The 21,758-nt window shown below is 43.8% G+C and overlaps 1 protein-coding gene across 2 annotated transcripts in view; it reads left to right on the plus strand.

Moving 5' to 3' along the window:
- The window catches only part of PSTK (phosphoseryl-tRNA kinase), a 35,908-nt gene that overhangs the window by 8,536 nt on the left and 5,614 nt on the right, over positions 1-21,758 (plus strand). For both annotated transcript variants that reach the window (XM_073595636.1, XM_073595637.1), the window contains 3 exons: positions 5,482-5,680; positions 9,739-9,814; positions 16,500-16,593. In XM_073595636.1, the coding sequence (XP_073451737.1) occupies positions 5,482-5,680; positions 9,739-9,814; positions 16,500-16,593 (369 nt within the window). The remainder of the gene's footprint in view (positions 1-5,481; positions 5,681-9,738; positions 9,815-16,499; positions 16,594-21,758) is intronic.

Here is a 21,758-nt window from a genome sequence, read left to right on the forward strand (position 1 = left end):
CCCTGTCCCCTCTAGGCTGCAGGTGAACGTCAGTCAGGCTGCACTGATGGCAATGGTGAGGCTGCATTGATGTGGATTAATGAGGCTGCAGATGGGCACTGACCCTTATTTTGCTCCAAAGTTCCTTATTTAAAATTTTTGTTTTTTTCCTGAAACTTCCCTCTTAAAATGAATGTGCGTGTTATACGCCGATAAATACGGTAAATGAATTTTTTATTCAAGAATTGTAAATGTATTTATCAGTACTGAGATAGTCCATTACTAATTTTGGGGGTTCGATAATTAGCATCTAGTTACAAAAAATAATTTACAAATTGATCTCATTACAAATATATTAGATATTGAGCATTAAACATATTGCAATCAAACAAAATAGATCCAGTGCTTACGCCGCAACTTACATGCCACAATCACGATAAGAGGCGTGGAATTAGCATCAAAAGAAAAGAAGGTCTCATTCTGAAAGAAGGGTGCCATTAGATTTATTCACTTTCAACTCATGTCCTTGGAATGGACAGAGGATATATGGCCTCAGAGCTTCTCCGTTTAAATTCTGCTGGCCGTGGATTGGTTGGGTTCAGGATGAGGTTTGGGACTATGGCCAATAACATTGTTGTTCATTTTTCATAGATTAAGTAGACTATTCTATTCACACACACTATACTTACCTTTCTTGGAAAGCTTAAAGAAGAGTTATCATTAAAGTTTTGTATGACATTTAAATTCCTAGGAGACCGGATGCATTTAGCACTTGGTCTCCTTCAAATCTGTCCCTTAGTTTCTAAGCAATGTGGCCGGACAGGTATTCCTACTTCCCCCTGACAATGGCACGAGAAAAGAGACAGAATTGTGATTGACTGCTCTGGCAGCAGGGGGCGCTCTGAACACTAGCACTGCCATTCACAGTTGCAGCGCTGTGCATCTATCAGCTGCTGAATCCAAACATACGCAGCCTTGCTGATGGATCACACAGAGCTGCAGCGCTGAGGGCTCTTTCAGTTTTATGAATGAACCGTCTGTGATGTCATGCTGTGTTATACACTACACTGGTCCCGACATCACTGATCATTCTTAAAAGTGAAAACTCACACGGTGCTGTTATCCATTGGCCTATGTATGTTTAGATGCAGCTGCTGATAGACACACAGCGATCACAATTATGGATGAAGATCAGCGCTGATAGTTCATTCATAGTAGTAAAAGATCACTTAAAACTGGGGCTCTGTGTAATCTATCTGCGGCTACTTTTACTTCATAGGGGGCACAGGCAGGTACGTTCCACAGAGCCACAGCTCTGAGTGATATTTTTTTTACTAATATGAATGAACAAGCAGCACTGATTGTTAAGCCATAATAGTGACTGATCACCCAGTTTGTTGAGGGGGTGGGACGCTGTGCTGACTGCACCTCTCCCCATGGGAACACCCATAATTTAGGCTTCAAATGGGGGTGGAGCTGGGAAGGCTTAGATCGTCTCTTTGGTTTCCACTGCAATTTGGGACTCTGTTAAAGATGAACTGCAGTCTGCTCACATAATTTGTAATAAAAAACATCTTTGCCATACTTAAGCTTCCCTCCAACCACTTTGCATATTATTTTATATATACTGTGATTCTGTACTTGCCAAATATGCTGCAGAAATCTCCCTCCACTGAGTCTGGCTGCAGCCTTTTTTTAACTGTGGGCAGCTGAAGCTGCTGACTGTTCACTTCCTGGATTTACACAGAGGCACACCTCCAGCTCTGCAGCTCTCATTGGACCTCTTATGACTCACCCCCCTCCCTTCCTGGCAAACTCTCATGAGAGTGAGAGAGATAGCTGTGCATTCCTAGGTGCGCCCCTCTTCCTATGCTCGAGCTGGACTTCTAGTGGTCAATGAAAAAAACTCTCTGACCGCTCAGGTAATCAAGACACCATACACAGCGTGTGGATTATCAAGCATACAAAGGCTTATTTCTGGCTTCACAGAATATAAGTAAAACACAGTCAGAGCTGTACAAGGGGGAAGGCCCCTTGGGTAACCAATCACAAACAAATGACAAAAATGACAGGTTATACAATCGATACTAATATGAAACATATTTATGCCAAGAGACAGACTCAGCGTCATATTCCTAAAAATACTCTAAACGTATCTACTTGACCTCAGACCAATGTCCCTAACACACACTATATGTTCTGGACATGTAACTGCTAACTTGTTATAACTTTGTTATTCATTGTCTATATTAAGTGTCAGGCTGACCACATGTACGTCCTGTTCAAGTACATAGCTCGCAAATAATCTTTGCACTTCTAATTTTCTGCATAAGAAAGGAAAATACATTTATTCTATCTAATATACCTTAAAGCAGCATTCTAACATCCTTACATGCATGATGTCATAAGCCTAGGCTAATGACCAGACAAAAAACAGGAAGTGGGCTGTATAAGGTATTTACTGGCAGAAAAATAAAGTTTTACTATCCAAATTTAAAACAACAAGGGCAGAAGATTTAATAGCTGGAAAGATTAAAAAAGGTTCCGCTTTAGGCCCCTTTCACACTTACACGACTTGTCCCACGATTTTGTACTGCAAAATCGTATGACAAGTCATTCTCCATGATTTTCAATGACTACCATTCATATTGGCACGACTTTAAGTCGTGCCAACTTGAAAGTAGTCCCTGCACTACTTTGGTCCAACTTCTATGCGAGTTGTACTCCATAGACCACAAGGTGCTTTGGGGTGGGGGGGCCGCAGGGCGCCCCCCTGCCTCAAAGCACCCCCCCCCATGTTGAGGGCATGCGGCCTGGTACGGTCCAGGATGGGGGGGGGGGGGGGCGCTCGCTCGTCCCCACCCCCATTCCTGACCGGCCGGGCTGCGTGCTCGGATAAGGGTCTGGTATGGATTTTGGGGGGACCCGCACGCCAATTTTTCCCCGTAGGGGGTTCCCCTTACAATCCATACCAGACCTAAGGGCCTGGTATGCCCCTGGGGGGGAACCAACGCCAGTTTTTTTATTTAAAACTTGGCGTGGAGTTCCCCTTTGGCAAAGTCGTACAAAGTAGTACTGCTCCCAAATCGCGGTAAAATCGTGACAAAATCGTGGCCGCGAAATCGCGGTAAAATTGTGTGACTTTGAAGTCGTATAAGTGTGAAAGGGGCCTTAAGGAGATTTCCCATCACAATAAAAAAGTGTTGCTAGACAAGAAGTGAGGGAAAATCTGAAACGAGGACAAAGACAAAAATAAGGGGGCTAACATGGGTCCTAGTCTTTGCAGGACAAAAATATACTGTGTATATATGTGTGTGTGTGTGTATATACAGTGAGCGAAAAAAGTATTTGATCCCCTGCTGATTTTGTACGTTTGCCCACTGAGAAAGAAATGATCATTCTATAATTTTGATGGTAGGTTTATTATAACAGTGAGAAACAGAATAACACAAAAATCCAGAAAAATCCATTTAAAAAAAGTTATAAATTGATTTGCATTTTAATAAGTGAAATATGTATTTGACCCCTTCACAAAACATGCCTTAGTACTTGTTGGCAATCACAGAGGTCAGACGTTTCTTATAGTTGGCCACCAGGTTTGCACACATCTCAGGAGGGATTTTGTCCCACTCCTCTTTGCAGATCCTCTCCAAGTCATTAAGGTTTCGAGGCTGACGTTTGGTAACGCGAACCTTCAGCTCCCTCCACATATATTCTATGGGATTAAGGTCTGGACGCTGGCTAGGCCACTCCAGGACCTTAATGTTCTTCTTTTTGTGCCACTCCTTTGTTGCCTTGGCCGTGTGTTTTGGGTCATTGTCATGCTGGAATACCCATCCATGACCCATTTTCAATGCCCTGGCTAAGGGAAGGAGGTTCTCACCCAAGATTTGACGGTACATGGCCCCGTCCATCGTCCCTTTGATGTGGTGAAGTTGTCCTGTCCCCTTAGCAGAAAAACACCCCCAAAGTATAATGTTTCCACCTCCAAGTTTGACGGTTGGGATGATGTTCTTGGGGTCATAGGCAGCATTCCTCCTCCTCCAAACATGGCGAGTTGAGTTGATGCCAAAGAGGTCGATTTTGGTCTCATCTGACCACAACACTTTCCCCCAGTTCTCTGAATCATTCAGATGTTCATTAGCGAACTTCAGACGGGCCTGTACATGTGCTTTCTTGCGGGCGCTGCAGGATTTCAGTCCTTCACAGCGTAGTGTGTTACCAATATGTTTTCTTGGTGACTATGGTCCCAGCTGCCTCGAGATCATTGACAAGATTCTCCTGTGTAGTTCTGGGCTGATTCCTCACCGTTCTCATGATCATTGAAACCCCACGAGAAGAGACCTTGTATGGAGTCCCAGACCGAGTGACAGTTATTTTGTAATTCTTCCATTTGCAAATAATCACACCAACTGTTGTCACCCTCTCACCAAGCTGCTTAGCAATTATCTTGTAGCCCATTCCAGCCTTGTGTAGGTCTACAATCTTGCCCCCGACATCCTTGGACAGCCCTTTGGTCTTGGCCATGGTGGAGAGATTGGAATCTGATTGCTTCTGTGGACAGATGTCTTTTATACAGGTAACAAACTGAGATTAGGAGCACTCCCTTTAGGAGAGTGCTCCTAATCTCAGCTTGTTACCTGTGTAGAAGACACCTGAGAGCCAGAAATCTTGCTGATTGATAGGGGATCAAATAATTATTTCACTTCTTCAAATGCAAATCAATTTATAACTTTTATCAAATGTGTTTTTCTGGATATTTTTGTTGTTCTGTCTCCTCACTGGTAAAAATAAACCTACCATTAAAATTATAGACTGATGATTTCTTTGTCAGTGGGAAAAATCAGCAGGGGATCAAATATTTTTTTCCCTCACTGTAGATTTCCTGTCTGGTGAATCTAACTAGCTGAGCCCCCCCAACATCAGTGAGATCCTAACAAAGGTGTCCTGCTCTATCCTGAACGAAAAGAAAACGTTTTAGCTGGGCATACATCCGAATACAGTGAAACCTTGGTTTACGAGTAACGCGGTTAACGAGCGTTTTGAAAGACGAGCAACTTTTTTTTTTTTTTTTGTAAATTCTGAGTGTTGTCTCACAAAACAAGCAGAATTCAAGCTAATGGGCGGTGCAGTACCGCATTTGGCTAGAGGTGCGGGGGCGCCGAGAACACTCAGAACGGTTCGGAGCTGTTCGGAAACACTTGGAAATACTCCGTTCCCGAGGCTTTCCGAGTTCAGCCAAGCTGTCCCCAAGTATTGCCGAGGCTCTCCGGCGCCTCCCCCCACCTCTGGTCACATGTGGTATTGCATGTAATAGAAGTCAATGCGGAACAAATTATCTTTGTTTCCATTGACTTCTATGGGGAAACTCGCTTTGATATGCGAGTGCTTTGGATTACAAGCATTCTCCGGGAATGGATTATGCTCGTAATCCAAGGTTCCACTGTATTAGAAAAATGCACCGCTGTGCTTGTGAATTCATCATTGTTTCTTCTTTCTCAGATTCTCTGGGATTCTGTCAGTTGTATCTGCAGTGCTCGACTGAAAGCTGCTTGCAGAGGAATAAAGACAGACAGCACCCTGTAATGGATAGGACGATCCTGCTGATGGAGAGGAAAATAGAGAAGCCCAACCCTGAGAAGAACACCTGGGAAGAGAACAGTCTTATCCTGGACAGCTCTGGAGGAGGCATAGTAGATGAGTAAGGATGGAAAAAACTTGCTATGTAGGTTCCTGTATGTGACATAGACCAGATCGCTGCACATGCACTCTAAATATATATACTATAATATACCTAATTTATATTAAAGTGGTTGTAGACCTCAGACATGAAATATGAACAAAGCATATCCCTCTATAGTGTGTATTTGTCTTAACTACCCTGTTTCCCCGAAAATAAGACCTAGCGTGATTGTCTGTGATGGCTGCAATATAAGCCCCACCCCCCAAATAAGTCCTACCCTGTTTCCCCGAAAATAAGCCCTACCCTGAAAATAAGACCTACAAGGACTTTAACTAGGGCTTATTTGGGGGGTAGGGCTTATATTGCAGCCATCACCGACAATCACGACAGGTCTTATTTTTGGGGAAACAGGGTAGGAGCACAAAGTGTCATTTCTGTCTGCTGCTTCGTTCCAGCAGGAGTCACTTCTAGCAAGTTTTCACCAAGAGGAAAATGGTGACGGGGGGAGGGAGCTCCGGCAGAATGACAACCTCAACTCTGTGTGTGTCTCTTCCCACCAATAAGCTCTCAGATCCCCTCCTCGCTGAGCTCCTGAAGTGTTTAATTGTACATCTCCACCCCTTTTTTTTCTGAACTCTCAGACAAGCTTTATGAATTCAGCAATTTGAATGACTGTAGAGAGAAGACTGTAGATAGACGGGTATAATTTTATGTAGGAGGATTTCTGTCATCTCTGTGTATCACCTGAGGATAGTCAGTTCACTGGATATATGTAAGGGTTTACAACCACTTTAACCGCTTCAGCCCCGGAAGATTTTACCGCCTTCCTGACCAGAGCACTTTTTGCGATTCGGCACGGCGTCGCTATAACTGACAATTGCGCGGTCGTGCGGCGTGGCACCCAAACAAAATTGACATCCTTTTTTCCCCACAAATAGAGCTTTCTTTTTGTGGTATTTGATCACCTCTGCGGTTTTTATTTTTTGTGCTATAAACAAAAAAGAAGAGCGCCAATTTTGAAAAAAAAGCTATTTTTTACTTTTTTGCTATAATAAATACCCCCAAAAATATATTAAAAAAAAAAAATTTTTTTTCCTCCGTTTAGGCCAATATGTATTCTTCTACATATTTTCGGTAAAAAAATCGCAATAAGCATATATTGATTGGTTTGGTCAAAAGTTATGGAGTCTACAAAATAGGGGATAGTTTTATGGCATTTTTATTATTATTTTTTTTTTTTATTAGTAATGGCGGCGATCTGCAATTTTTTTTTTTTTTTATCGTGACTGCGACATTGCGGCGGACAGATCGCACACTTTTGACACTATTTTGGGACCATTGTAATTTATACAGCAATCAGTGCTATAAAAATGCACTGATTACTGTGTAAATGACACTGGCAGGGAAGGGGGTTAAACACTAGGGGGCGATCAAGGGGTTAAGTGTGTCCTAGGGAGGTGTTCTAACTGTGGGGGGGGGGGTGATGGGCTACTACTCCATATGACAGCCATCACTGCTCCCGATGACAGGTCATGTCACAAGGCAGAACGGGGAAATGCCTTGTTTACATAGGAATCTCCCTGTTCTGCCGCTCCGTGACACGATCACCGGGATGCCGGCGGACATGGAGTCCGCCTGCTGGCCCCGCCAATTAAATGGGACGTACAGGTACGCCCATTTTCCCACCGCTGCCATTGTGCCGATGTATATCGGCGTGCAGCGGTCGGCAAGTGATTGTAAGGGTTCGTTTTTTTCTTTTTCTTTAAAATAACAAACACATCATACTTACCTCCACTGTGCAGCTCATTTTGCACAGAGTGGCCCCGATCATCCATTTCTGGGGTCCCCCAGCGGCTCTCTTGGCTCCTCTCCGCATCAGATTACCCCCTCTGAGAAGCGCTCTCCCGGAGGGTTACCTTGCGGTAGCGCTCCCGAGTCCAGCATTCGGCGTCCATAGAGGCCAAATGTATGACTCGGCCACGCCCCCCCCCCCCCGTGTCATTGGATTTGATTGACAGCAGCGGGAGCCAATGGCTGCTCTGCTATTAATCTATCCAATCAAGAGCCGAGAACCCCGGGCAGAGAGAGAGCTCGTCCCCGGCGGGTCAAGTTCCAGGGCTCAGGTAAGTAAACTGGGGGGGGGGGGGATGTTTAGGATGAATTGAGGTGAAAAATCACAAAGGTTTACAACCCCTTTTAAGTTATCAACTTTTCACGTGTGTCCAGTGGGGCTATGTCGCAGCCGACCTAGCGCGTAGCTGCGGTCTGCACGCGCTCGCTAGCCAGACTGGGGAGACCACTGGATCTTAGTGTCCAGCCCGTCACCCAGTCCGGCAGTTGATTGCTTGTAGATCTCAGGAAAAAATCCAAGAGAAAAAAAAAAGTAGCTTAAAAAGCAAAAACAAAAATTGCCAGGACCAGAGATCCCAGCAGGGAACTAGGCAGGAAAAAAAAAAAAAGAGGGTGGTGTCTATCGCCTAGGACTGCCCACAGGCGTAGCCAAGTCTTTTTTCTGCCTAGTGTCCTACTCCTGAAGGGGGCGATATAACCCTATGGTTCTGAATAAGGAAGCGCTGTCTCTGTCAATGAACGAATGAGAAATACCGATTTTTAACTTGTAAGCAACAAGTGTCAGAAAAAGTCTTATGCCCCGTACACAGGGTCGGACATTGATCGGACATTCCGACAACAAAATCCATGGATTTTTTTCCAACGGATGTTGGCTCAAACTTGTCTTGCATACACACGGTCACACAAAGTTGTCGGAAAATCCGATCGTTCTGAACGCGGTGACGTAAAACACGTACGTCGGGACTATAAATGGGGCAGTAGCCAATAGCTTTCATCTCTTTATTTATTCTGAGCATGCGTGGCACTTTGTGTGTCGGATTTGTATACATACGATCGGAATTTCCGACAACGGATTTTGTTGTCGGAAAATTTTAAAGCCTGCTCTCAAACTTTTGTGTGTCGGAAATTCTGATGGAAAACGTGTGATGGAGCCCACACACGATCGGAATTTCCAACAACAAGGTCCTATCACACATTTTCCATCGGAAAATCCGACCGTATGTACGGGGCATTAGTCATTAAGTGGTTAAACTGACCTCATTTACAGACCGAAATTCATCCCTTTGATCTAAAACAGGTGTCTCAAACTGGCGGCCCTCCAGCTGTTGCGAAACTACAAGTCCCATGAGGCATTGCTAGAATGACAGTTACAAGCATGACTCCCAAGGCAGAGGCATGATGGGACTTTTTTGAAACAGCTGGAGGGCCGCCAGTTTGAGACCCCCTGATCTAAAAAAATACTTTGTTTATAATTATCTCCCAGTGCTGACAATGTTGTGATAAACTTGTCAGGCTGCCCGTTTTTATTTATTTATTTTTTGACAGCTGTCAGCAGAGAACTCTGCACTGAATCGGGAAATGCTGTATTAAGATGGTGAGGGGGTGTTGAATCGGGATCGCATTTTTTTTTTTTTTAACGATTAATCGTGCAACTCTTGCCTCAGCTAATGTATTTATTTATAACAAAATAAAAAATAGTTGATAGCAAGAGCCAGATGAAGGAAACGAGTTATGTGAATTCCAGAATTATAGTGTCTCTCGTGTTGCAGATTATAGACTTGCCATATAAACAGCGTCATCTAGTGGCTGAAATGGCGTTGCAGGTCTGGAGGTCTGTTCCTGGAAAATGTATTTTGTTAAAGTGGACCTTCTACTAAAATTGCACTAACTTATAGTTATGCAATACCGCCCCCAAAGATTGCTAACTAAACATATAAAAGAAAAACAGTAACTGCAAATAGTAAAACGTCAGATCCCATCACTGAGGTCGGTGTCTTCCTGTAAGCTCTTGGGAAACCTGAGAGTTCAGCATCTCACAATTATATGCTTCTGCTCATTGCTAGAAATTCTACATATGGGGTGAGCGGGCTACTAAATAAATATGAGAGAAACCATTAGTGAAAGGTCTGCTGTAAGTGGTCAGTTTCAATGTAAGTTGATTTTAAATATTCTAAATATCCACTATATTGTGTGTTTTTTTTTTTTTTTTTTTGTTTTGTTTTTAGTACACGAATAAATGACTTGCTGAGTCGAGCCCTGGAAAACCCTGTGCAACCTCCAGACGATGATAATGAGGAAAGGGTAGGTAAATGAACTTTGATATATTCTTATACTACGTAAGGCCACTTTCACACAGTGCAGCTGCAGGCATCCCCCCGGTACAACCCCTTGAAGCAATATCCGTAAGTTTGTAACCGATACCAATTCTTCAAAAAAGCTATAAAAAAGAGTAGTTTATTAAATAGAACAATAAAAAATATGACAATAATATGGTAGCAACTATTAGGAATGCGAGTCAAGCAATATTGGCATAAATACAGTGTTTTAAAGCAAAACTCTTGCCCCAACGCGTTTCGGAGTTAATTGGCCTCCTTCCTCAGGGGTGGGTGCAAGTCATAAATAATTCTACATTGAAAGAAACATATTGAAAAGACAATAGTAAACATATAAGTATACATATACTAGAGCTGCACAATTAAAGCGGTTGTATAGTCTTTTTTTTTTACTTTTACCTACAGGTAAGCCTATAATAAGGCTTACCTGTAGGTAAAAAAAATATCTCCTAAACCTTTACGGTTTAGGAGATATTCCCCTTGCTATGCGCCACTGACTGCAGCGGCGCATGCGCACAGGGGATTCTCGGCTGAAGCCCGGCAGCTGCCGGACCTTGCCGAGTAAGAAATCTCCCGCGGCTCCAGCCACTCACGGCGCTGGAACCGCGATACCCGGAAGACACACCGAGGCAACATGACAGCTCCCTCGGCGTGGACCAGGTAAGATACTGACGCCTCGTTCTAAGGTAAGTATTTCATAATGAGCTAGTATGCGGTGCATACTAGCTCATTATGCCTTTTGCTTTACAGGGTTAAAAAAAAAAAAAAAAAAATTTGCGGGTATACAACCGCTTTAATCGATCTCGATTCACCTCCCCTGACGATCTCTCCTGCTGAGTTTGCGAATTCTTTTATATAAACAAGTGGAGAGATTATCTGTTCACTCAGCTGTCAAAAGAAAACATCCAGGCAGTCTGCCAAGTTTAGAACTTGAAACATTGTATCTAACTTCCTTCTTAGATCAAAGGGATAAACTTCTCTGTGTAAACAAATAACCTGGGCAATCTGCCAAGCTTTAAACAACATGTAAATGCAGGAAGTTTAACCACTTAAAGTCTAAATCTTTTTCTGACACTTCTTTCTTAAGTTAAAATCAATATTTTTTGCTAAAAAAAAATTACTTGGAACCCCCAAGCATTAGAGATATATATATTTTTAGCAGAGACCCTAGGGAATAAAATGGCAATTGCTGCAATATTTTATGTCACACTGTATTTGCCCAGCGGTCTTTCAAATGCAATTTTTTGGGAAAAAATACACTTCAATAAATAAAAAAAAACGAAACAGTAAAGTTAGCACAATCTTTTTGTTTTAATGTGAAAGATGATGTTACGCCGTGAGAATCGTGATCTATCCTCTAAGCAAAAAAATCGTGATTCTCATTTTAACCAGAATCGTGCAGCTCCAACATATACATAGAAAAAGTACATGATATATTTCTCATTCCTTATTTTTAACTTACTTTAACACTGTGTTAAGCTGACTTAGCATTCCATGACATTACGAATTAAAAACAGCGGCACTGACACGGTTTATCTACCCAGCATGTTCTTGATTCCAGCATGTTCTTGATTCCAAGAAAAAAAGGCATTTGTTTGCCAAAAAAAGGTTCTTTTCTCTATCAGTAACCGTGAGGTTACTATCAATGTGTACAGTGTGTAAATGTAGTATTCTCTTCAAAAAAGAAAGAAGAGAAAGCCCATAGGGGGCATACAAACTTGATGCTCCACTGAGGCCAAAAGGCAAGTCCTGCAAGAGAATTCTTCAAAAAAGTGAACATCGGCCGCCGATAATCGGTCAGCCCCTAATAGGTTGTACATGCGAGAACTTACATGGCATACATTTTGTGGTGCACTGTGCCTAACAAAAAGTAGTGCATGTCCTCTTTGAGTTTTTTGTTGTGTCAAAATGAATAGCCCTGCCTTGGGTGTGTAAGGAAAGGCTTCAATAAATCGATTTTTAAAATGTTGCCTCCTCATCGCCCTCCATACATTTCTTTTGCAAATACATTTTTAGCCCACTTCTTTCTCTCTTCTTTCATTTTTCTTCTCCTTATCCTTCACCCCCCTCCTCCTTACTTCCCCATTCCACTATGCTTCCCCCTCCTCTATTCTCATCCACCCTTCCTGCATCCTTTCATTTAACAAGACCTTTTCCGACCTTCGCCATCACACAAACCAATTTTACGCCCACCATTCGTAGCCTCCCTGACGGTATTCCCGAGTGTGGCTCGGGGTTAAATTTCAGCACCATTAGTGGTAACCCCGAGCCACACTCGGGATTGCATTGCAGGATCCTGGTGTGGCTTTACTTACCTTGTCCCCGGGATCCTGCGATGTCCCCCGCTGTGTCTGTGGGCTCCGTCCTCCTCCCGATGCCTCTCCATGCCGGGCTCCGTTCCCTGCGAGTGTCGCGACGCACAGGGGCGGAGTCTGGCGGCAAATTAAAAAAAATGTAAAAATCATAACACATACAGTACTGTAATCTTATAGATTACAGTACTGTATGAAATCATTTCACTTCCCTTTTGTCCCCAGTGCTTTGTCCAATGACCTGCATGCAGTTTTATATCATATATACTGTATATATACTGTTCTTTCTGCCTGGAAACTGGAGATTGTCCATAGCAACCAAAAAGTGTCCCTTTACGTTAAAAGTGGCTTTAGACCAGCTAGAAAACAGCGATAGTAAATTAGAACACTTGCAGAATTGAGCGATAGTGAATCGTGGGGAAATTTATTATTATTATTTTTTTTAAATATTTTTATTTATTTTATAATATTTTATTATATTATAATTTATGATTTTGTGTTTCATAATTTATCATACCCGGGATATCTACTAGACTCTTGTTTGGACAGATTTAAGTGTGTTATTGTTAAGAATTACAGGCCTACAATATAAAACGCCAAATTTCCATGCAAAATAATTGTACCGCTTTCAGCACCTAAAATCCGACGTAATCATACCGCCAGGGAGGTTAATAGTAATAGATTCCATCATAATCCAACAAGAATCCGATATTATATTTTCTTATGTTTCTCTATAACAGGGATAGGCAACCTTTCAGAGGTGGAAATCTACCCCAGGGCAGTGCCTCCTGCCCCCCCCCCCCCCCCCCCCCCCCCCACACACACACACACACACACACACACACTAGTGTCCTGGGCACATTCCCCCCCTTGCCCACATTAGTGCCCTCTGCCCCCTTCCCACCCACCCCAATTGTAGTGTCGCCTCCCCCCCCCAAATCAGTGTCCTCCGTTCCCTTCACATCATTTCCCCACCCTGTAGTGTCCTCTGCCAGCATATCAGTTTTCTTTGCCCCCCCTCCCCCCCCTTCACAAACACACAGCGGTCTGTAGGTATCACTCTCCTACCTTACAAAGGGTGTACAGCAGAGTGGAGAGTGGAAGGCAGCACAGTACTGGACGGAGGGCAGGGGCTTGCCAGAGTTAGCTATTCATATTAGCCAAGTTGGCTATAGGTTGCTAGGACCGCCCAGTGTCCTAGCAACCAATTACCTGCTGCTTAAAGTGATTGTAAAGTCTTGTCCCCCCCCCCCCCCATAAAAATAACAAACATGGTATACTTACCTGCTCTGTCCACTTGGTTTTGCACAGAGCAGCCCCGATCCTCCTCTCTCGGGTCCCTCTTCGGTGCTCCTGGCCCCTTCTGTCGAGTGACCCCCACAGCAAGCAGCTGAATATGGGGGCACCCGAGCCGAGTTACGGCTCCCTGTTTCCATTCAGACACAGAGCCCCAACCCAGCCCCCTCTCCCCCATGATTGGCTAGCTGACTTTGATTGGCAATCAGGAGCAAGAATCTCAGACGGCTGAGACACTTGTGGACATCGCTGGACAAAGAGGGACCTCTGGTAAGTATTAGGGGGGCTGCACCTCCTGCCTTTATAACCACTTTAACTTTAAATGTTAGCTGAGGCAGCTCTCCCTCCATCCATTCTCCACTCTGCAGTGAAGATGAGAATGGTGGAAGCTGAGCAAAAGGATCGGCAAAGCAGGAACTTGTTCCCGACCCCCGCTCAGAGATATATATATATATATATATATATATATACATACATACACAGTGCGGACGGAAAGTATTTAGACCCCCTTAAATTTTTCACTCTTCGTTATATTGTAGCCATTTGCTAAAATCATTTAAGTTCATTTTTTTTCCCTCATTAATGTACACACAGCACCCCATATTAACAGAAAAACACAGAATTGTTGACATTTTGGAAGATTTATTAAAAAAGAAAAACTGAACTATCACATGGTCCTAAGTATTCAGACCCTTTGCTCGGTATTTAGTAGAAGCCCCTTTTGATCTAATACAGCCATGAGTCTTTTTGGGAAAGATGCAACAAGTTTTTCACACCTGGATTTGGGGATTCTCTGCCATTCCTCCTTGCAGATCCTCTCCAGTTCTGTCAGGTTGGATGGTAAACGTTGGTGGACAGCCATTTTTAGGTCTCTCCAGAGATGCTCAATTGGGTTTAAGTCAGGGCTCTGGCTGGGCCATTCAAGAACAGTCACGGAGTTGTTGTGAAGCCACTTCTTCGTTATTTTAGCTGTGTGCTTAGGGTCATTGTCTTGTTGGAAGGTAAACCTTCGGCCCAGTCTGAGGTCCTGAGCACTCTGGAGAAGGTTTTCGTCCAGGATATCCCTGTACTTGGCCGCATTCATCTTTCCCTCGATTGCAACCAGTCGTCCTGTCCCTGCAGCTGAAAAACACCCCCACAGCATGATGCTGCCACCACCATGCTTCACTGTTGGGACTGTATTGGACAGGTGATGAGCAGTGCCTGGTTTTCTCCACACATACCGCTTAGAATTAAGGCCAAAAAGTTCTATCTTGGTCTCATCAGACCAAAGAATCTTATTTCTCACCATCTTGGAGTCCTTCAGGTGTTTTTTTAGCAAACTCCATGCGGGCTTTCATGTGTCTTGCACTGAGGAGAGGCTTCTGTCGGGTCACTCTGCCATAAAGCCCTGACTGGTGAAGGGCTGCAGGGATGGTTGACTTCCTACAACTTTCTCCCATCTCCCGACTGCATCTCTGGAGCTCAGCCACAGTGAACTTTGGGTTCTTCTTTACCTCTCTCACCAAGGCTCTTCTCCCCCGATAGCTCAGTTTGGCCGGACAGCCAGCTCTAGGAAGGGTTCTGGTCGTCCCAAACGTCTTCCATTTAAGGATTATGGAATTACTGTGCTCTTAGGAACCTTAAGTACAGCAGAAATATTTTTGTAACCTTGGCCAGATCTGTGCCTTGCCACAATTCTGTCTCTGAGCTCTTCAGGCAGTTCCTTTTGACCTCATGATTCTCATTTGCTCTGACATGCACTGTGAGCTGTAAGGTTTTATATAGACAGGTGTGTGGCTTTCCTAACCGAGTCCAATCAGTATAATCAAACACAGCTGGACTCAAATGAAGGTGTAGAATCATCTCAAGGATGATCAGAAGAAATGGACAGCACCTGAGTTAAATATATGAGAAAAATAGAAGGATGGCTAGTCTGTGCTTAAGGTGGCACATCCAATAATATAGAAAGAAAGATCCTCTACACTACCAGGGACATCCACTTATGGCCTCAGTATATCCTCCTGGCCAGCTGTTGTCCAGAACTGCAGAAAACCTCCCGTTTTTTGGATGTTTTATTAATATTAAGCTTGTTGAAATACATGTCTGTTTCAGACACATTCAACGCACCCCTGCCTTAAAGGAGCACCCTCCACCAGCAATTCCTATTTTTGTGCTACTGATCTGCATTTTTAATGTTACTATAATGAAACGTTGAAAATCGTTCCTATATGAATTCCGCCTTCAGTTACACCCCTGAAGAAGGACTATACCGTATCCCGAAACGCGTTGGGTGTAAGGAGGTCTTTTCAAAAAATTCTTCATCTAGAATGATAATAATAATGAATTGTATTGTAACAAACTAGCGTATCAATGTTTCATTCTATTTTTTAATCATGTTTAAATAAAATTGTTGTTTTTGTATCATTTTTGCATATATATATTCTTTTATGGTTGCCTGTAAAATCCACTTAGGGGAACCCCTTTCTTTCGTTCTGAGTTAAATATATGAGTGTCACAGCAAAGGGTCTGAATACTTAGGACCATGTGATATTTCAGTTTTTCTTTTTTTAATAAATCTGCAAAAATGTCAACAATTCTGTGTTTTTCTGTCAATATGGGGTGCTGTGTGTGTGTGTGTGTGTGTGTGTGTGTGTGTATATATATATATATATATATATATATACAGTATATATTATTGATTGTGAAGTGGAAACTGTATATAGATGGAACACATTTTGGCCATTGTTATGAATTGTAAGTGGGGAAAAAAAAATTATATATATATATATATATACATGTCTGTGCAAAAAGCTGCAGCCGCTGATACAAAACAATGACAGGCTGATGGCCTAATTGCAGCTACAATGTACCAATTGCAATTAATGCATTAAAAGCATTACAATGCTTCTGAAAATCACATGGCATCACGTGTAAGGTTGCATTTACAACTCCATCTGGCGTGTATGACCCATTATGTTATATGTGCATATTCCTGTTCCGAATTGTGTGCCGTACTTCTTGTCAGTTCCCATTATTCAATTATCTGCCATCCTCTGTTAACAGGAACGGGATCGTGAAATCTGTTCGGCCAGTCTCATCCATCAGGCAGATCAAAGCCTACGACGGCTCATCTCAGAAACGATGCAGACAGTAAAAGGTAATGTTGTGCGATGACAACACAGCAGCTATTCCATTCCCAGTTTGACATCTTTTCATCGTGAATGAATTATTTACAAAAGCAGCTGTCATGGATCCCATTTCTTTATCTTAAAAGGTTTTATTGGCCTCACGCCCGCAGAGATTTGGAAGCTGCTCGCAGTATCTGATGAAAGAGCAAGTGAGGTGTACATGGCAAATGTTGCAGGGTAGCTGGAGAACTTTGATCTATATTTGTTTATTAAAATTAAGAAATCTGATTTTGAAGCCGCCTTTATAGTTGCTGCACCCCAATGTTTGGTTAGGGTGAAGTATTGCAGAGTTTGATCCTGTGCCAATTACTGCTTTTTATTAGCCCAAAAAAAAAACAGATTTTCCCAAATTCCCTGCACCTGGCTCCTCTAGGGTGGACAGCTAGGTCTCAGATGTGAGATGAATTACTTTGTTCCTCTATGGCAGGGATATGCAATTAGTGGACCTCCAGCTGTTGCAAAACTACAAGTCCCATCATGCCTCTGCCTCTGGGTGTCATGCTTGTGGCTGTCAGAGTCTTACTATGCCTCATGGGACTTGTAGTTCTGCAACAGCTGGAGGTCCGCTAATTGTATATCCCTGCTCTATGGAGTATATTAGCCATATATTCCTAGAAATCAGCAGTATTGAATGAAATCTGGAGGTCCAGGCAGTAGAATTTCCTTCCAGCAGGGGTGCAAATCTCATGTATTGTGCTCTGACCCATATATGTGGTCAGTGTATGTCTATCACAAAATAGACCCCATCACAGTGCCCATTTACATCAAGTGTTGTCTTATGGGTTTATGTGAAATCTCCATTAATAGCTGTAAAATATTGTAATTATGAGTATATTTCATTTAGCTTGTATTTATGTAGGGCGTAGCATTATCTTCACAGAAATCTCTGGTAGACCAGACAAGTCGGTGCCTAAGCTTGTGTATACAAACAATGGGATCCAAACCTCATTATTTTACACATACTCACTTCAAAAGGATCCCATGCTGGGATATGCAATGAAGGGAGGTCAACCCGTAATCTGTATGTCTATCACAAAATAGACCCCATCACAGTGCCCACTTACATCAGGTATCCCTCTGAGTGCCCTTTTGCATGGGCCTTCCGATCAGGTCCACCTGTCAGTTTTTCAGATGGAAATGATCGGAGCCTCAGTTCACTCCTATGGAGCATCCGCCGCTATCTGATCCTGTCCTTGAAATCCAGAGCGATGGCGACCCTATATTCCGTCCATCTGGCGGATCGGATGGAAATCGGACAGGCGGTCGTTTTTCATCCAATTTCCCCCTAGAGGAGAGAAGGGCTCTGACAGGTTTGTCTCTACACAGTGAGCGGAGAAGGACCTGTCATCCCCCGCTGAGCAAAGCGGAGTCCGTCGGGCAGACTGCCCGTGGGAAGGACCCCAAGTGATATGTCTTTTCTAAGCCAGGCACACAGAGGGTGTGAGCCATAAGTTGAAGCAGAGGGCGGGGCTTGTATGTGACATAAATTCGGTTGTTAGGACGCTGGTGGTCCTAGCAAACAATGACTGCTGCAGACATAGGGATCCCAGGCTAAAACGGTCACGCATGCGGGGAAACCCACATCCGATTCACATACAGTATCTCACAAAAGTGAGTACACATTTTTTTAAATATTTTATTATAGCTTTTCATGTGACAGCACTGAAGAAATGACACTTTGCTACAATGTAAAGTAGTGAGTGTACAGCTTGTATAACAGTGTAAATTTGCTGTCCCCTCAAAATAACTCAACACACAGCCATTAATGTCTAAACCGCTGGTAACAAAAGTGAGTACACCCCTAAGTGAAAATGTCCAAATTGGGCCCAATTAGCCATTTTCTCTCCCCGGTGTCATGTGACTCGTTAGTCTTACAAGGTCTCAGGTGTGAATGGGGAGCAGGTGTGTTAAATTTGGTGTTATCGCTCTCACTCTCTCATACTGGTCACTGGAAGTTCAACATGGCACCTCATGGCAAAGAACTCTCTGAGGATCTGAAAAAAGAATTGTTGCTCTACATAAAGATGGCCTAGGCTATAAGAAGATTGCCAAGACCCTGAAACTGAGCTGCAGCACGGTGGCCAAGACCATACAGTGATTTAAAAGGTTCCACTCAGAACAGGCCTCGCCATGGTCGACCAAAGAAGTTGAGTGCACATGCTCGGCGTCATATCCAGAGGTTGTCTTTGGGAAATAGACGTACGAGTGCTGCCAGCATTGTTGCAGAGGTTGAAGGGGTGGGGGGGTCAGCCTGTCAGTGTTCAGACCATACGCCTCACACTGCATCAAATTGGTCTGCATGGCTGTCATCCCAGAAGGAAGCCTCTTCTAAAGATGATGCACAAGAAAGCCCACAGTTGTGCTGAAGACAAGCAGACTAAGGACATGGATTACTGGAACCATGTCCTATGGTCTGATGAGACCAACATAAACTTATTCAGATGGTGTCAAGCGTGTGTGGCGGCAACCAGCTGAGGAGTACAAAGACAAGTGTGTCTCGCCTACAGTGAAGCATGGTGGTGGGAGTGTCATGGTCTGGGGCTGCATGAGTGCTGCCTGCACTGGGGAGCTACAGTTCATTGAGGGAACCATGAATGACAACATGTACTGTGACATACTGAAGCAGAGCATGATCCCCTCCCTTCGGAGACTGGACTGCAGAACATGATAACGACCCCAAACACACCTCCAAGACGACCACTGCCTGGCTAAAGAAGATGAGGGTAAAGGTGATGGACTGGCCAAGTATGTCTCCAGACCTAAACCCTATTGAGCATCTGTGGGGCATCCTCAAATGGAAGGTGGAGGAGCGCAAGGTCTCTAACATCCACCAGCTCCTGTGATGTCATCATGGAGGAGGGGAAGAGGACTCCAGTGGCAACCTGTGAAGCTCTGGTGAACTCCATGCCCAAGAGGGTTAAAGGGGTTGTAAAGGTAATTTTATTTTTTTTTAAAAATAACTAACATGTCATACTTACCTTCACTGTGCAGCTCGTTCTGCACAGAGTGGCCCCGAACCTGCTCTTCTGGGGTCCCTCGGCGGCTGTTTCAGCTCCTCCCCGCAAGAAATAACCACCTTAATGCGAGCTCCCTCGCATGGTGGTTAGTTGTTGCGGGCGCGCTCCCGTGATACAGCCGGCGGCTATAGCCGCTCGCTGTATCACTTGGCCCCGCCCCCCGGCGCGCCGCGTCATCGGATGTGATTGACAGCAGCGCGAGCCAATGGCTGCGCTGCTTTCAATCCATCCACTGCAGCCAATCAGCGACCAGGCTGAGCTGCAATAGAGATGACGAGAACGAGCAGCGGAGATTCGAGGCGTCAGGTAAGTAAAACGGGGGGGCTGGGGGCGGCGGTATTGTCAAAAGTTTTTTCACCTTAATGCATATAATGCATTAAGGTGAAAAAATTTTTACCTTTACAACCCCTTTAAGGCAGTGCTGGGAAATAATGGTGGCCACACAAAATATTGACACTTTGGGCCCAATTTGGACATTTTCACTTAGGGGTGTACTCACTTTTGTTGCCAGCGGTTTAGACATTAATGGCTGTGTGTTGCGTTATTTTGAGGGGACAGATACAAGCTGTACACTCACTACTTTACATTGTAGCAAAGTGTCAACTGTGTAGCAATTCTGAAGTGAACAAAATGCCCATTGACACAGGCCCTAAAAGGAACCAGTATGCAAATAAAGGAGCTTCTGACTTGCACTTGGAGGTGCAAGCTCCAGGTCTGTACTTTTTATTTTTTTTTGCATTCTTCCTTACTTAGTGGATTAATGACTTAAGACAGAGATATGCATAGATGGTGTTAGGACTCGTGATATACAAAAAAGTATTCAATCCCCTGCTAATTTTGTACGTTTGCCCACTGACAAAAAAAATGATCAGTCTAAAATTTTAATGATATGTTTATTTTAACAGCGAGAGACAGAACAACAAAAATATCCAGAAAAAACGCATTTCAAAAAAGTTATAAATTGATTTGCATTTTAATGAGTGAAATAAGCATTTGATCCCTTATCAATCAGCAAGATTTCTGGCTCCCAGGTGTTTTCTATACAGGTAACAAGCTGAGATTAGAAGTACTCTTAAACGGAGTGGTCCTAATCTCAGCTTGTTACCTCTATAAAAAACACCTGTCCACAGCCGCAATTAATCAGTCAGATTCCTATCTCTCTCCCATGACCAAGACCAAAGAGCTGTCCAAGGATGTCAGGTACAAGATTGTAGACCTACTCAAGGCTGGAATGGGCTATAAAACCATTGCCAAGCAGCTTGGTGAGAGGGTGACAACAGTTGGTGCGATTATTCGCAAATTGAATTAACACAAAATAACTGTCAATCTCCCTCAGTCTGGGGACTCCAGGCAAGATCTCACCTCGGGGAGTTTCAATGATCATGAGAACGGTGAGGAATGAGCCCAGAACTACACAGGAGAATCTTGTCAATGATCTCAAGGCAGCTGGGACCATAGTCACCAAGAAAACAATTGGTAACACTATGCCACTAAGGACTGAAATCCTGCAGCGCCCGCAAGGTCCCCCTTGTCAAGAAAGCACATGTACAGGCCTGTCTGCAGTTCGCTAATGAACATCTGAATGATTCAGAGAACTGGGTAAAAGCGTTGTGGTTAGATGAGACCAAAATCGAGCTCTTTGGCATCAACTCAACTCGCCGTGTTCAGAGGAGGAGGAATGCTGCCTATGACCCCAAGAACACCATCCCCACCGTCAAACATGGAGGTGGAAACATTATGCTTTGGGGGTATTTTTCTGCTAAGGGGACAGGACAACTTCACTGCATCAAAAGGAAGATGGACGGGGCCATGTACCATCAAATCTTGGGCAAGAACCTCCTTCCCTCAGCCAGAGCATTGAAAATGGGTCATGAATGGGTATTCCAGCAACACAATGGCCCAAAACACACAGCCAAGGCAACAAAGGAGCACAGAAGAAGCACATTAAGGTCCTGGAGCGGTGCAGCCAGTCTCCAGACCTTAATCCCATAGAAAATATGTGGGAGCTGAAGATTCGAGTTTCCAAACCGTAATGACTTGGAGAGGATCTGCAAAGAGGAGTGGGACAAAATCCCTTCTGAGATGTGTGCAAACCTGGTGGCCAACTACAAGAAACG

Source organism: Aquarana catesbeiana, linkage group LG08, assembly GCF_042186555.1.
Source record: "Aquarana catesbeiana isolate 2022-GZ linkage group LG08, ASM4218655v1, whole genome shotgun sequence".
In the NCBI taxonomy this organism is placed as follows: domain Eukaryota; kingdom Metazoa; phylum Chordata; class Amphibia; order Anura; family Ranidae; genus Aquarana; species Aquarana catesbeiana.